This window comes from Phyllostomus hastatus, unplaced genomic scaffold (assembly GCF_019186645.2).
Source record: "Phyllostomus hastatus isolate PE091 unplaced genomic scaffold, TTU_PhHast_1.1 phas_contig_148, whole genome shotgun sequence".
NCBI classification, from domain to species: Eukaryota; Metazoa; Chordata; class Mammalia; order Chiroptera; family Phyllostomidae; genus Phyllostomus; species Phyllostomus hastatus.
The window spans coordinates 14,409,820-14,425,681 of record NW_025333607.1 but is presented as its reverse complement, the minus strand read 5'-3'; the positions used below and the strand labels follow the sequence as shown (position 1 = coordinate 14,425,681).

The following is a 15,862-nucleotide window of genomic DNA, read 5'->3' as shown; positions in this document are numbered from 1 at the left end:
AGCAGGGGAGACTGAAAGACCCAAACACAGACCACACAGCATCTCGCAGCCTCACGCTGCTGTGAGTGTGATGGTGTTCCTTGCAAAGTGTCGAAGTGTCTCATCAACGGCGCGGACCGGGAGTGACTCATGTTTACGACATGCAGTGGGGTTGGACGCGCCGTACCCTTCACTCTCACAAGAGCTTCTGCTTTTGAAGAGTGCTGAGCGGGGGCCCCCCACACTTCCTCACTCTGCCCACCAAAGCAGAAGCCCGGGGCCAGCAACGCTCCCCTTATGAGGGTCCGGGTGCTGTGCACACAGTTAGAACCTTCGAGAAGCCCTGCGGTCAAGGACCAAGACTTCCCTTAAAACCAATCACTTCCACAGGCCGTTGGCGCTTGTGCTCTGAAGAGGAAAGCAGGCATGCAGAGTGAGGGAAGTGAGTGATGGGGTACATCCATCCAAGAAGACAGTCTAACACAGCGAGAATGTCTGTGATGGTCATACAGGAAGCCAGGGTGCAGGCACCACCAAGTGAAAATGAATTTCAGTTTCTATATGAGCCGCTCTGCAAAATATGCACATATATGGGTAAAGAATGAGGAGAGCATGTGAAAATGAAACTAGGCCAGTCAGGGGGATTCATAGATCATCTGGTTCCTTTCTTTCTCAAACTTTCTTAATATTCCAACAGTGGGTCTACGATTGAGTCTTTGCAAAAACTTAATTCTATAAGATTCCCTTACTGAGAAATAGTACAGAATTTTCCAGTATGGCACTGATTCAGAAAAAGTTCTGATGTAGTTATCCATCCCCCACCCCCACCAGAAACACTGGGTTTTCCCAAACCTTTAAAGAAAATGATTTATGGACCATCAAAGAGGTCCCACTTATACTGCACCAATGGCAATATCAAATCATTGGACTGAATTACATCCGCCATATATCCCTGGGACATAAGTAGATACTAGTAAATTATTATTGTAGGAATCTGATATTATAATCATGGTAAATTTTTAATAAAGGTTAGCTTTCAAGTGCCTGGCATTGTTCAAAGCGCTTGCACATATATTATCTAAAGTAATCATCCATCAGTCCCGTGAGAAAAGTGTCATTCTTTACCCTCCCCACTTTGGGGATGAGAAAACGGAGGCACGCCCAATTTCGTTTGCTCAAGTTCATGCTTCGAATACGTGGCCAAGTCAGAACTCAAGCTCAGCAGTCTGGCTCCAGAACCTGGGCCGTGAACATCTACACTGAGCTCCCTCTTCCAGGAAAGACGGACATCCTTAGCAGGGAGCTGAGCACAAACACAGAACAGCAGGCTGATTCACTGGGAAGCCACTCACTGGGCTCGTTACAAAGGGAAAGGAAAAGAAAACATGGAGTGACCTGGCCCGACACGTGGACCCACTGGAATCTCTGATTTAATAACAAATCAGATGCAAACTGAAGGGTTAGACTCCCACTGGGAGTTTTACAAAGCGATTGCACTGAGAGTTAGGAAACGTGGATTCCACGCCAGCTCCGCTACCAGCTCCTCGCATGCTGTTGGTGAGTCATCAGCCCCACGTCTGTGGGATGGGACAGTGAGACAGATGCGCTCAGTGGCCTGCCCGAGTGGATGCGGCCCCGGCACAGGCTTCCCAGGGGCCGGCCTGCCACCCTTCCAGGGGGTCTCCTCTGCGCTTTCCAGGGCCTGGCCCTGCCACACTCCCAGGTCACCTGAGCTGTCTTTGGCCTAGACTGCACGAGGGAAGGAGAAAACTAAGGAAGGAGAGAAAAGCAGAAGAGAATGACAATAAATAGCAAAGAGTTCGGTAACAGCCTCCTTCACTTATCTCAGAGAATTAACTTTCCCAAAGGGTAATGATAATCTAACTAGAGATTCTTCCTTGACACCTTTGAGGGTCAAAAAAATCTATAGCTAATATTAGTATCCACACTGACAGCATGAATAATGAACATAAAACACAAGCGACCAAACACCTTTGGGTTTTAGCGTCTTTGGGACATAGTCCCACGCGATCGCCATCGCTTCCGTCTTACCCACGACATCTAACCTTGCGTCTGTCTTTCTCCTCACTCCTCTGCTTCCCGTTCTCGAAAGCGAATGAGAGTATTAGTATTGAGAGTATTCGTGAGTGCAGAAGAGGGGAGCAGCGCCCTCATGTCCACGGGCTACCGGAGAATGCCTTCTCACGTTCTCCCCACTGATGATGCAGGGAGCAAAAACCTGCCAGCGCTGGGCCCAGGCTCCACCAGGCACCAGCTGCGTGACCTTGGAAGGTGCCTGGGCCTCTCTGGGCCTCGGTCACTCATACGAAAACCGGAGTGCCCCTTTATCACAAGATAAAGTGCCCCAAGCATGGGGTCTGGTGTATAACAAGCATTTCGTGAGTGTTAGAGATCATGATTGCAGCTTTCACGTGTTTCTTTAATCGATGTGCTACTCCTTAGCAGCCTCTACCATAACCAAAATGGGAAGCTTCCTGGGATGTGAATCAGGGTGAAGTCACCGAAAAGTCACCTCTGCTCTGAGGACACAGAGTAGGCCACTCTTCTTGGCGCTGACTTTTTCAGTTGAGGTGATAGCAGAAGAGGGAGGAAGGGAGAAAGTATTATAAGGTAGGGCACCTCGGGGGTCAAGCACAGGGGAGAGGAGTCGTTAGGAACGGGATCTGCAAGTCCCTGGAATCAGTGAGTAGCACGGGGCCGGCCCAGAGAGAACTTGGGCTTTGAGACTGTGAAACCTGGGTTTCAGTTCTCTTTCTCCAACACACTGGTGACTAACATGGGGGGCAATTATTGAACCTGTTCCTCAGATTCCCAGCTGAGCAACTGGAGACTTGAAACCCGTCTCAAGAAGCTGAGCGGAGAACGGAGTAAGACACGCAGATGACAACTTTGTGCTTAGCGCATAGCATGCATTCACGAGCTATTAATGTGTTTTTTTTTCCAAATGATCTGGATAATAATTTTCTAATTTCAGGGATGACAGGCTGGTCAGATCCGGAGTAGTTACATGGGTTAAGTGGTATTCTGCCGTCAGATTAAAATATCATTGCATGAGAATCATAAGACCATGCTTATAAAGTCTCATCATCAAAATGCGCTATTTTAATAAAACTAGAAATACAAGACTCAAGAAATGTCCCCTGTTGCTTCAAGGAAGGTCCTCTCACAAGTCTGCATCTAGTCTTCTTGTTTAAGAGAGGAGCGGACCCTCCGTGATGATGATGAAACCTGGGTCCCCAGTCCCGGAGCAGGAAGAGACTGTCCCTGTCACCCGGATAGAGCCCTCTGCCCTCCCACTGTCCTGTTCTCACTGCTCCCCTGCCCTTCCTCCCTCTGCTCCCGGTTTGTTTTCTCTTCTCCCTTGCCAGTAGTAACAGCTGGTAACAGTTAGCCCAGTGGTAGCAGACCTCAGGGCCGTGATTCAAAGAATGTGGGGCTATTTCTTCCACTGAATACACATACAAGGACTAACGAACCAGACGGTGATGTTCTGACCCGTGGTGGTGACTGCCTCCTCACCTGGGGACACTAAGAAGACCATGTGAGCTGACATTATAACATGAGAGGTTTACGCTCCTCCTCGAGGGGAGCACCAGGCCAGCGGGGCCCCTGGGTCTGACCACTTCATCTGCTGCTCACTTCAGGGAGGAACGGGCGACAGATGCCTGCCAGGGGGTCCCAGCTTAGCAGGGAGACAAAGAAACCGAAACCATTTGCTGAAGCGCTGGGGAAGAGTTGGGCTTTGTTTTGTTTTTCATGAAATTTGAGTCTTGCGGGGGAGGGGAATGAAAAAAGTGCCGAGTAGGCCTTCACCACAAATAAAACCCAAAGGGCAATGCAGACGATTGGATGAATCTGCAAGCCCCGAGCTTCCTGTTGGTGACCGTCCACTCCGCCAGACACAGCATCGGGGCCAGCCTTTCTCTTATGAATGGGCAAGGCGCATGCTCATCTCCTCCTCCCAGAGCACAGGCTCCCAGTTCCTTGTCTTCAAGGTACATAAAGTCGAGGTCTTGCCTGGTGAGGGAGTGGAGTATACATATTCCCCCCACCCCAACTTTTAAGCAATAATAGATGATACAGATATAAACTGGGCCAAAAAAAAGATGCTAACCTCATCCTCTTGGCTTATGGATAAAAACTTCTCAAGAGCCAAAGACTTTACAATTCGAAAGGCCGCTACTACACCAACTTGAATTGAACAGGTCTATTTTTTCATGTTCTACAATAAAATTCAGGCCATGGCTTATACTCATCCTTTTCTCGTCCAGTTTTTTCTGAATTAGCAAGGTCATGCGATATAAATGTAGCGCACACAGTATGTGGAAGCAGAGCCAATAAAAAATTGTCCAAGGAGGACACGTTTAGGGGAAACAGCGCAGCTTTGAAATGACAGGCTGGTGGCAGCCCTGTCCCCGAGACTGGATTTTAATTGTACTTGCAAACTTTATTTTTTTCTAAGTAGGCCAAAACCTTGTTTTTGAAATGTCATTTACACTGCGTGCTTGCTTAACATGTCCTCTGTTCATAGACGGCATGCAGCAAAAATAAACACAGGCCTCGCTCCTATCGGCAGCACGTCCAGAATTAGTGAGGTCCAAATTACAAAGTTCCACTCCGGTGCCCAGAGGAGGACCCTGTCATCCCTGCTCTCCTGAGGCAGAGAGAGAACATTTATTCCCATTCCTATTAAAAACCAACAAAATGAAGAAAGCAGAAGAATGTGGGAAGAAATTCTGCTGGCCCAGGAAGACGTGCACAGACAAGGCCAGACTCCATCCCGTAAGGGGACCGGAGAAGACAAGAAGGCCACGTCCCACACAGCCGTGCACTTCCCAGGAGAATGACACTTGCTGAATGAAGGTGACCGCCCCTCGGCAGGGGGGTGTGGCCACAGGCAGACTACCTGTGGGCCTGTGCCCATCGCAGTGGGAAGCACTGGGTGTACTGGGCTGGCATGCACACGCTCTCCTTCCAAGGGTTACAAGGGCACCTTCCCCATCCGGAAGGCGAGTCCCTGGTGCATCTACTTTAGTAATGCTTGTTGAATGGGTCTCTTTTGCTCAGAAGGCCCTGCATACACGGAGACTAATCTACCCAAAAGTTTCCAGAAATCTGAGACCCTTGGGCCCTAGGGCCCTTGATGCATGTTTTCCGGTTCTTCCTGAAACCAGTCAACTCCCTAGAAGATGGGGTGAGGTCAGAGTTTATGCATGACCCATATTTATAAGACTCAGGTCAACAGGAGGATCAGGAATTGCTGGCTTCGAGGTCCTTTTAGTTCTGGACTGAAATCTGAAAATTCCACAGAAAAGATCAACACTCAAAGTGACTGACTCAATACATTATCTCCTTTGCTAGCTGCACGCGGTACATGAGATGCCGTTATCATCGGGTCATAGTAACGCACATCACTCTGTCGACCTGGCGGACCTATTTCAGCAGTAAAGACCAAGGCTCTAAAATTAATTATGCATGTGACCTTGAACAAGTGATAAACTTCTCTAGGCTCCATTTCCGCAACCGAGTAATGAGAAGACTGGACTAGGTCAATGGCTTTCAAACCGTGCTGCACGTTAAAATCGCCCAGAGAGCCTTCAAATGCCCGATGCTCAGGCTGTCCGCCGACCAATTTGATCAGAATCTCTGGAGGTGGGAACTGAGCACCAAAGGTTTTAACTTGTCCCAGTTCATCCCCGTGAGCAGCCTAGGGGGAAAACAACTGAACCAGGGGACCGTTCAGCATCCTTCCTGTTCTCAAACCTGGGCTTCGTGGGTTTGCAAAAGGTGAGATGATCCCCCCACCCCTTGGGATTAGACTTTCTGCCCTGAGTGGGTAGTGGGTCCTTATCAGCTCACTCGAATTAAACTGCGTATCTACTACAAATCTACACATTTGTGTATGCCCAGACCACTCCCCAGCAATGCTGGGGCAGGGGGACTCCGGCTGCTCAGGACACTGAGCCTTAGGAAGCAGGTGGCTCCTGGTGGCAAGCTCCCACCTAGCTCCTTTGGGGGGTGCGTGAGCCACGAGACTGTGGCGAAACGTTTTTCTGTCCTGTGATTGAGTCCAGTCTCCCTTCCTTGACCCTGCTTTGTCCAGTCTAAAAATCATTCATCGGCTAGCCCTGCCAGCAGACAGTTTCTTGAACTTGTCCTTGACAAGCCAGACGTGTAACTGAACTGACCTGAAATGGTAAGGCCACGTGGTTCATCCTTAACACGCTCCCACAGTATTGTACTGAGAGCAAGTTGTCAACATCCCCCCGCAAAAACCAAAAAAAACAAAACCCCACACTCAATGTCTAATGTAAGAGGTTTTGAAAGGGCATGGGGGTTGGGAGGCAGGGCCCAGGGGCCTGACTTACTGAGAGCCGTCTATGTGCCAGGCACTTGATTTACGTCATCTCAGTGTGCCCTACGATGTTGAAATTATTCCTACTTTACAGTGGAAAAAAACCGGGGATCCGAGAGGTAACCCGAGCGGCCTAAGGACACCTACGGTTGCACAGTGGAAACGCCTAGACTGGGAGCCAGGTACACGTGAGCTCGGCGCCACTCTGCTGAGCTCGCAGTGACCGAGGGGCAGACGGAGTCCGGGCAGAGATGGAGCCTGGGCTTCCTTATCTCTTTTTTAAAAATTACATTTTAATTGGGGAGGAGGGGAGTGGGTCCGAGGGCTCGGAGAGAGCGCAGGCCACCGTGAACCAGTTCCGGGAAAAGGTTCAGGATGCGCGTGAAGAAGCCCGCAGACTTCTCAGGGACTTCCCTCCCTTTCCCTTCACACGCGACCGCATCCCGACTCCAAGCTTCGAGAACTTCTCAACACGAAGTGCACGGCCCCCCTCCTGGCGCCTCCCCTTTTATAGTCAGACTACAATCCCTAGTCCAAAAATACATCGGCCTGATAAGAGGCCAGGAAAAGCAAAGCTTAATAGTTTTATGCTTTCACTACTGAGTTATGGGACATTCGTTGGACAAATTTATCATCGCCTTTTCACAAATTCCCCTACAAATGAATAATTCCAGGATAGGCCCAAATGACTCTGGCCTCTTGACCCAACATGTTTTTGTAATTACTTGGCACTCCGACTGCATGGTACTTAAATTAGGGAGCAGTCACCAAGTTATTTTTAGGCTACAGCAACGCACACACATGAGCACACGCACACTCACGGCTGTGCCTAGCCTGTTATTTGTACTCCTTTGGAAAAGGAGCCCGAACTGCCTTTTTCACCAGCACCACCGGTCCTGTTCAACCAGCAGTCATCACAAGACCGAGCTGCATTTCTGAGTGCTCCCCATGCATGAAGGACTGTTTAGATACTCCGCACACATTACTTCTTTGTGTTCCTGAACCGACCCCATGAGACAGCTCCTGTTAGGTCCTCTTTTCATAAATGAGGAAACTAAGAAAATGAGGGATTATGTAATGTGTCCAGTGAGCGCTGGTGGGGGAGGGGGGACAACCGAGATGAGTACTCAGGCTGAATCCCAAGTCCACCATTCGCTGCAGGGCTAATGTTGGGCGTGCCTGGACGCCCAGCAGAGGTTCAGAATGACAACAGTTAAGTTTGTGAACACCGACACGTGCTCATAGCATCCCTGAGATACAAGAGGCAAACGTGTGCCTCCCACAAAACAAAGCAGAAAGAGAAGCAGTATTTTCACAGGGTCTCTGACTCCTGAGCGTAGCCGTTCATTTTGTGATCAGACTCAGTACTGCCTGTGTTCGCTTCACGGCCCTTGTTAAGTATGGAAGAAGGTGTCGTCTATGTTGCTCATCTCTCAGGAGTTAGGATGGGAAGTTTTATGGTATTGAAGGGCAGCTCCCTACATTATTCAACCTTCTCTACGTATCAGCCTCCTGAAGTGACTCTTTCTCCTCCCCCTGCTCCCAACAGACACCTCTGGTCCAGAGGCAGGACCACCAGGCTCAGCTGGGGGACAGCCCAGAGCAAGCAGGTGCACAGACCTGATACACCTGTGCAGAACGGGGGCTAGGGGCCCCAGCTGCCACCCGGAGCCTCCCACTTACAGGAAGGGCTGCTTCTCCGCAGGCCTGATGGCCCGGGAGTCCCAGCAGAACTCAGAGTTTGCAACAGTCTCAAAAACGCTCACGTGACACTGTTCATCCTGTCCTATGAAATCTCCCCAGCCTCATTCATTTTGAAACATCAAGTTTAAGCACAAAACATATTTAAACACATTAAAATATTGTCTGTAAAATTTTTCAACTGAAACAGGAAGATAGGGAAAACAGTAATAATTGTTGAATCTGGTGACTGGTATGTGGGTGCTCACTATACTCTCTCCTCCTTGTCTACATGTTGGAAAATTTTTATAATAAAACTTTTAAAGGCATAGACTGTCTTTAAGAAGGAGGTGGCAGGAGCTTATCCTTTCTTCCTCAGGGAAATGATACATGATTTCCCTGAACCCAACCGTGGGAGCCTTGTAAACATCATAGCAAAGGTGGTAGCTTTCCTTCCGGAAGGCCCGGCGTTGTCCAGCCTTCTCATTCAGTGTGGTGAGAAATCATATGAAGAATCGAGTTTCAATAAAACAAATTATAATGCCTTCAGAGATTTTGCCAGTCCCTACATATGCATTCATTTCTCCAGATTGGGTAGAAGCACAAGTCTGATGCCATTTCTGTCCTCGGAAGCTGAGACTGACCCATGGATTCAGACACAGGTCACAACGGGGAGGGGACTGTCAATTAGAGCAGTAACTTAATCTCAGGGGCTCCCGCACCTCTGGGCACCCTCCTCCCGACCTGACACAGCATTGCTAAAACGGTCCCTGAGCAGCCGCTCGGCTTGACAGGCAGCACCAAACATGGAGAGCGTGGCATTGAAACGGGGACATTCAACTTGGACAGGGAGGGTAGCAACCAGTGTTTACCAACACACACAAGGGCAGCAGGTGGGCCGGCCATAAATTACCCGAGATTATACTGAAATCTCTGAAAATAAATCAATGAGGCCTTCGAAGTTGCTACCTCAGCAGATTCTCACTACCCCCGCCACCATGTCCGCCTGACAAAAAGCACTCATTCCAAGATGGTACCACGACCACTCTTGTTAAAATAAAGTCTTACATCACCAGGGGTTGCGGTGAGTAATACACCTCAGCAGAGAAGCCAGACCAGGATGGTCACTTGCCCCACTCAAGAGCCCAGAAGAAGTTGCTGGCCGTGCCTTCTGAGGGGTGCCCACCCACTCCTCCCTTGATGGGGCTATGGCGTGACCTTTGGTTCGCCCAGGTGAAGAGGGCAGCTGGGGCATCCGGGTATCGCTCTCTCTTCTTTCCCATCATGGTCCCAGTTCTAGGCCGTTCCCCCCAGAGTCCAAAATTGGAACGACGATAACAATAAATAAAGTAGATTACAGACCCCTTTGCCCCGAAAATACATATTTTTAACCAAATTCTCAAAGAGTCGAAGAAAACCCCCCAAAGCTACAAATAATCCAACCTCTATGACCAGCGCGTCTTCCAGGCCGACCGCCGCCGTGTCTCGCCAACCCGAAAATGACGAGCCCTCCCAGTGGCCGCCCCGGGCGCCCAGCAGTGAGGTCAGCAGCACGTCCGGCCCCGCCCCACAGAGGCAACCTCACTCCCTGACACTGAGGAGCAAGCCCAGCTGCCTCCACAGGAAAGTGGGGAGGAACCCCACTTTGGTCAGTAGCAGCCAGGAGACTCATTTCTCAGTGACTGACAAGTCACCCCCATACACCACGGTGCCTGCTGTCAAGCTGAAGGTAAGATCTACAGCTCCTCCTAATCACCCATGGGTTCAAGTCCAGGGTCGTCTGAGACCATATATTGTTTGACGCCTACTCTCAGATCGCACAGGCACGAAAGGACTGCTTTTCCTCGACAGTGTCTACTCTGCATGAACAGGGAGAGAACAATTCAGACCATCGGCTACCCCCCTGTCTGTCTTCCAATACAAACTCTCACAAATGGAAACGTGTAGGTTGTCCTTTCTCATCCCAAAAAAGCCACGCCAAGCCAAGAGCATGGTAAGAAAACACTAGCTGGGTAGACTTACTAGGAATCAGTCAAAGTCAGCTGAAGAGCAATAAAATACAGAGCTACACGGAAGAAATCTGAACGTACCTATAAACGAAAGGAACCCCAGGAACAGCACCAAAATAATAACTGGACGCTGCTGGAACTCTCTGGGTACAACCTCCCTGAGGCCATTCTTCCCATCAGAACCCACCAGCCCTAAGGAAAGCTGTGCCTTTGTGGTAGTTGGGTCCAATGGGAGCAAGTTCAAGGGCAGTGGGGGGTGGGGCAGAGGGCTTAGAGAAAAGGAGTTCAGAACTATATTTCCAAGAATGCTACTTAACAAAAGGCAGATGCATCTTTGGGAAGACCAGAGGGAGAAGGCAGAGATGTTTTCATGAAGGCAAAACAACTCCCTTGCTCACCTCAATGCCTGCTGCAATTTAAGTACACTTTAAGATGCTCAGAGGAGGCCTTTGGTCCATGCAGTTCAGGAGAGCGGAGGTGATGTGGCCCAGGCTGTGCACCTTGGCTCAAACGAACAGAAGAGAAGAGAAGAGAGATGACTATCTCTCAGGACTACCACCGCTGGATGGAAGACACCAAAGAGGAAGAATGGGGGGTGGTACCCAAAGGGATGGTATCTGAGGGCAAGGGGGCAAAACCAGGGATGGACACAGGACAAGGGCTGCTCTACTAGGCTAGGGCAGGAAGGGGCGCAGAGGACAGTGGGTAATTTATCCCTCCTGCCAGGGCTCCAAGACCATGAGCTCAGAGTCACTCTGCATGGAGTGTCCTAAGGCAAGTGACCCCCCGCCCCACCTTGGGAGGGGCCATGATGCTGGCAGTCATCAGGTGCAGCCAGAGGGAACAGTGTATTGGGGACTGGGACAGAAGAATGACTCTGTCCCCTTAGAGCTGTGGCAGAGGAACGGATATACTGTGGGGCATTAGAATAAGGGTCGCTGTCCCTCTATCCTTCACTTTATAAGTCACATGAAATGCAAGCTGGTCAGAGGGGTGAGAAAGAGGAAGATTCTCCCACAACAAGGACGGGTACCTGCAAGTGTACCTGTAGCCCACCACGGTGGCTGCTTCCTCAGTTCCGTCACCCTGGGTTAAGCCTGAGCGACAACACCTTTCCAAGCAGTGATTGACTGAAAGAGGGCTACCAGCCGGGGCATGACCTGAGACACCATCTGGTGCTCTAACAGCCCCTTTTTTAAAACGACGAGAAAGGCCTCAGAGAGGTGAAATGACTTGCACCATGCAAATTAGAAGGTGAAGCAAGACCAGAACCCAAATCTTCTGCTGGGGTTTCTTTCTCTGAACGAAAATAACGAACGAGGGGCATGGGAAGACGGACAAGAAGAAGGCCGATTTTGGTCTTTTGTAGGTAGGGGTCAGGAGAGCGCTGGCGCTTCTAAGAGAAAACCTCGAGCGACCCCAGGCGAGGGGCAGGCGCGCGCTGGGGGAGGGGCGTTACCTTTCAACACCAGGGGCTCCTTGCCTTCCCTCTTCAGGGACTCGAGGACTATGTGCAGCGGCTGCGAAGGCATCACTCGGCTCGGCTCATTGGTATTCTCGTCATAAACTATAATTTCTTTGGAAAAGATCCTCTTGAAAGAGTCCTTGCCTTCCCTACAGGAAATCAAGTCTAAGACGGTGATTTTGCCCTGCTGCAGCCTCCGCCGGCTGATCTTGTCGGCGCAGTTGATGTGCACGGCTCCCTGGATGTGGCTCTTGTTGTACTCCATGAAGGGCCTGCAGTCGATGATGACGGGGCCCTGGCTCGGCAGGTGGCTCTTGCTGCACCTGGTCATCTTCTTTGCCAAGTCATTGGGGTAGATGATCTTGATGCTGGCCAGCTGCTTGGGGGTCCCCGGCACGGGGCTGCCCACCCCCGCTGATGGACTTAGGGAGCCTGCGTTCTCATTGTTGTTGACCATCTGGGTGGCGGGGCAGGGGCTCGAGGTTCCGATGGCAGTGGCGGCGGAGCCAGCGGCAATGGCTTGGGTGTGGGCCTGATTGTCCTTGTCGTAGGTTGCCACAGTGCAGCAGCTGGCACTGCTGCATCCACAATTGAGGGAGCGGGCAGAGCCGCTGGATGAGGGCATATACGTCAGATTCGCAGCCTTGAGGGACACGACGGCGGCGGCGATGACAGGAGGGTGGCTGCTACTGCCTGACACGGCAGAGCCAAGGTAGCTGGAGTCTAAGCGGAGGTTGAGATCCTGAGGCCGGACGGGCCTGGAGAGTGCCACTACTACCCTGTCGTCTAAAGGAGACGGAGGCATGAGGAGGCTGAGCGCTGGCAATTCGAGAAGAACTGAAGACAGTCTGCAAAGAAGGGGAGGGGGAGAGACAGGGTCGAGTCACGTGACACAGAAGGCAGTCTCGGCCAGTCCCTAGGAGAGGCCCCTGCATCCCGTCCCTCTGGGCAGAGTTGTCCTGCTGCCCTTTATCCCGCTGCCCTTGTGGCTTGAAACTCATTTTCCGGATTCCAAGAGGATGTCAACCCGAGGACCCTCATCTATTCCATCGCTATATCGAAAGTTAACAATGTATCTAGTCTGCGCATATGGTGATGAACCACCTTTCTCGGACCCACATGAGTTCAGCCTTGGAGAAGGTAAAAGCACAAAGAATGAGAAACTCCGAAGACAGAAAGGAAGGCTCTGAAGAAGGAACTATTCTGGGCCTCCTCTCCTGGGCAGGAGTAGAGGGCGACTATCTGAGAAAGACCCATTTGTCCACCCCTGCATACTTTCCATGTCACTCCTCACCCACCGCAAAGGCAAAGGAATGGCCGAGAGCAGGGGCATGGCGCGCAGAAATATACAGCAGCTAAATATACATCCGCACGGACATCAACTTTCTGCCCGTCAGAATGAAAGTATCCCCCTCAGTGAATCTCTTTAGCTGGGAGCTATTCTTGCTTTCCATCCGGCTGAGCCCTTTGAAAAGCACACACAGTCATACTAAAACCTCCCTCTTTCCTCTTAGCCTCTTATTAATTAATCTGCATTTCCCCCTTGCATTACAAACCGGTATTACCTGAAACGGAGCTTCAAGCCAAGGAGCCAGGTCTGGCGACCCCAACCCGGGGGGGACCTCTCAGCCCTCTCTCGCCGGCCCCCACCCCTGCCTTGAGGAGAAGGACCACGTTGACTCTCCTTTCTCCCTGTCCCCACAGGCACAGACTGTGGATCCCAGAGCCTCTCTCAACAGGAGGCAGGCGCCACGGTGGGTGATGTTTCAGCCCCACACAGATATCCCCCTGTTCGAGGGAATGAATTCCAGAAGGATGACTTCCCAGTTAGCCGGCCCCTGTTAAAGCAGGCCGAGAAGTATTGCCCTCCGGGTCTACCTCCTGTCTCGAGAGGGCGCCTGTCAAGAAAGGGACAGTTCCTTCCTCCCTGTAGGCACAGGGGCACCTTACGACGGGGCCCTGCTGGCTCCCCTCCTCCGGCTGGCCGTGCACACTGCCAAGAGACCGAACCCCATGCAAGAGTCACTCACCCACACGAACTTCAGGAGATGTCTGGGAAAATGTCATCTACCATCCGTCTACACCCGGCCGTCACCATTTTCTGACACAGAGCCCAAGTGTCACAGGCAGAATCCACACACGCGCGCGCACACACACGGGCACGCACCCTTCACATCTGCAGGTCCCCACGGCTCAGGTTTCTCTCACCCACCTCTGGATGCGAGCGAAGGGTCCAACGCCTCCCCTCCCGCCCTGCCTCGCCGCCTTCTCCTCTCCCTTGCGTAGTATTTTTTTGAAGAGCAAGTACTATTCCAGAAGCTATAACTGTTTCCCAGCTGGAGCAAGCGGAGGGGAAAGTCTTTTCTATTGTGTTTCCTAGTAAGGCGCGTCCCAGAATCGACAGTCCGCTTCCTCGAAGAGGAACGCAGGAGCGTGTTCACGGGGACACAGCCTGGGACCCCCGCCTCCCCACGGCGAGGGCGGCTCACACAAGCACGGGGTGTATAAAGAGACCTGCATCCCTGCAGCAGACAGAGGGTCGGGCGTGTATATCGCCCGGGAAACCTCCCCGAGAGGCCGGAGAGAAAATTAAGTGGCGAGAGAACGCTCCTTCCCCACTCCCGGGGCACCTAACACCCCCCTTCGCAACACAGCGCACTAACAAGCCCCAGGCATTTAAAACTGCCGCAAAGCATCCCGACAAACCTCATTTTGTTCTTCGCCCAAATCCAAACGGACTGCAGAGAGAGCAAACGCACAGGGCGGCGTGAGCCAACAGCCGGAACCCTATTAACCTCACCTGCTGTGCTGCCCCGTGCGCACCGCAACACACACACACGCACACACACACACGCATTCACACTCACACTCACGCCGCCTAACACTCCTGGGCTCTAGGAGTAGCCGCGGTGACTTCCACTTACTTCATAAATAAGTGTAGCCCTCCACCATCTGGCGCTCCGCTTCAGTGTGGATTCGCACATCCAGCCCCCATTCACTTGGCTTCATTGATCTCCAGCAACAACATAGTTACTTTCTCTTTTGCTAGACTGTAAATGTAAGGTTCTGGGGGGGCGGGCCGGCTGCCGACCGACGGCGCGTGGGACCAATAGGAATCCGGAAAGAACTGACCGTTACCTCACAGCAGCCCGCGGCCAATGGGCGGCCTGGGGGAGGAGCTAGGGGGCGTGGCCTTGTCTCTTTAAGGAGGGTAGCTCCTACGCCGCTTCGGATCCACGGTGTTAGAACACGGGCGGTGATGTCATTGGCAACCAATCAAAAACTTAAAAAGGGCCAGCCGGGGCCCGCGCGGAGCAGCTGCTCTTTATTTACATGTAAACCGAACCAGCAGGATGCAATTAACCCTTTCCGGGGCTGAATTGTCAATTGGCTGGACTGGCCGCTCCGGCTGCAACTGGCTCTGCCCACTTGACGGGATCCTACGGAACCCCGTCACGCGGGACAGGCCACGCTGTCTCTTTTGTATTCCTTCTTACTCAGGGCGGAGGATCAAAAGTGTCGGAGTAACTTTCTAAAAGCAAGAGACAGCGAGAACTGTCACTGTCCCCAGTGGGAAAACGGGGCTCTTCGAGTGGCTCGAGGTGACTGGACAAGCCCGAACCTAAGATCCACGGACGTCGCCGAGCCGCGGGCGCTGGGACGATCGCGAGCGCACAGCCAGGGGCATCGTTTCTGTTCCGGCCCGCGTCCCGGGCCGTTGGTTGGGGGCTTGGGCTCGGACGCCGCTGACCAGTGGGCCGGCCGCCCCTAGGCAGTGAGGCCGGGCCAGCTCGCCGCGGCCCGAGTCCAGGGGGCCGCCCCGCTGGGCCTCGCGCCGCAGGGAAGCGTCGGCCGCCCGCCCGCAGATGTCGCTGCCCCTCTGGCTTCCCTACAGCTACCCCGCGCGGCGGTGGCGCGGCGCCTTCTGGCTCGCGGTTATCTGAGCCCCGGTCATGCCCCCGCCTCCTCCGCTTACTTGCCAGGGCTCCAGCCGGAGCACCAGGGCGGCGGCGCGGAGGGCTGCTCGGAGGTGGCTGCCTGGGCTCGGGCCGGAAGCTACAGGAGGCGCACCCCGAGCGGTTGCAAGGACGCCCCCAGCCTAGGCCGGGCGTCCGAGAGCTCCTGGTACGCCCGCCACGCCCCTCGGCGCCGGCACCAACCCCTTCTCCCGCCCGGCGCGCAGGGTGCCCGCGCTGCACCCTCCTTCCCAGCGAGCCTGGGCAGTCGCCCGCCACTCCGCAGGGCCCCTGGCAAGCCGAGGACTGCCAGGCCCGAGCTTCTGCAGCAGTCGCGCTGGCGGAAAGCAGCCTGCACTCGGTGTAAACCACCAGAGTTGCGAACCCGAGGGGTCGC

At 52.7% G+C, this 15,862-nt stretch overlaps 1 protein-coding gene across 1 annotated transcript in view; it reads right to left on the bottom strand.

Annotated features, from left to right (window-relative positions):
* Window positions 1-15,287, bottom strand: part of DUSP10 (dual specificity phosphatase 10) — a 36,447-nt gene extending 21,160 nt beyond the window's left edge. The window contains exons 1-2 of the mRNA XM_045818066.1: window positions 14,434-15,287; window positions 11,504-12,357 (exon numbers count right to left, since the gene is read on the bottom strand). Of these exons, the coding sequence (XP_045674022.1) occupies window positions 11,504-12,357; window positions 14,434-14,438 (859 nt within the window). The 5' untranslated portion in view covers window positions 14,439-15,287. The remainder of the gene's footprint in view (window positions 1-11,503; window positions 12,358-14,433) is intronic.
* Between the last annotated feature and the right edge of the window lie 575 nt (window positions 15,288-15,862).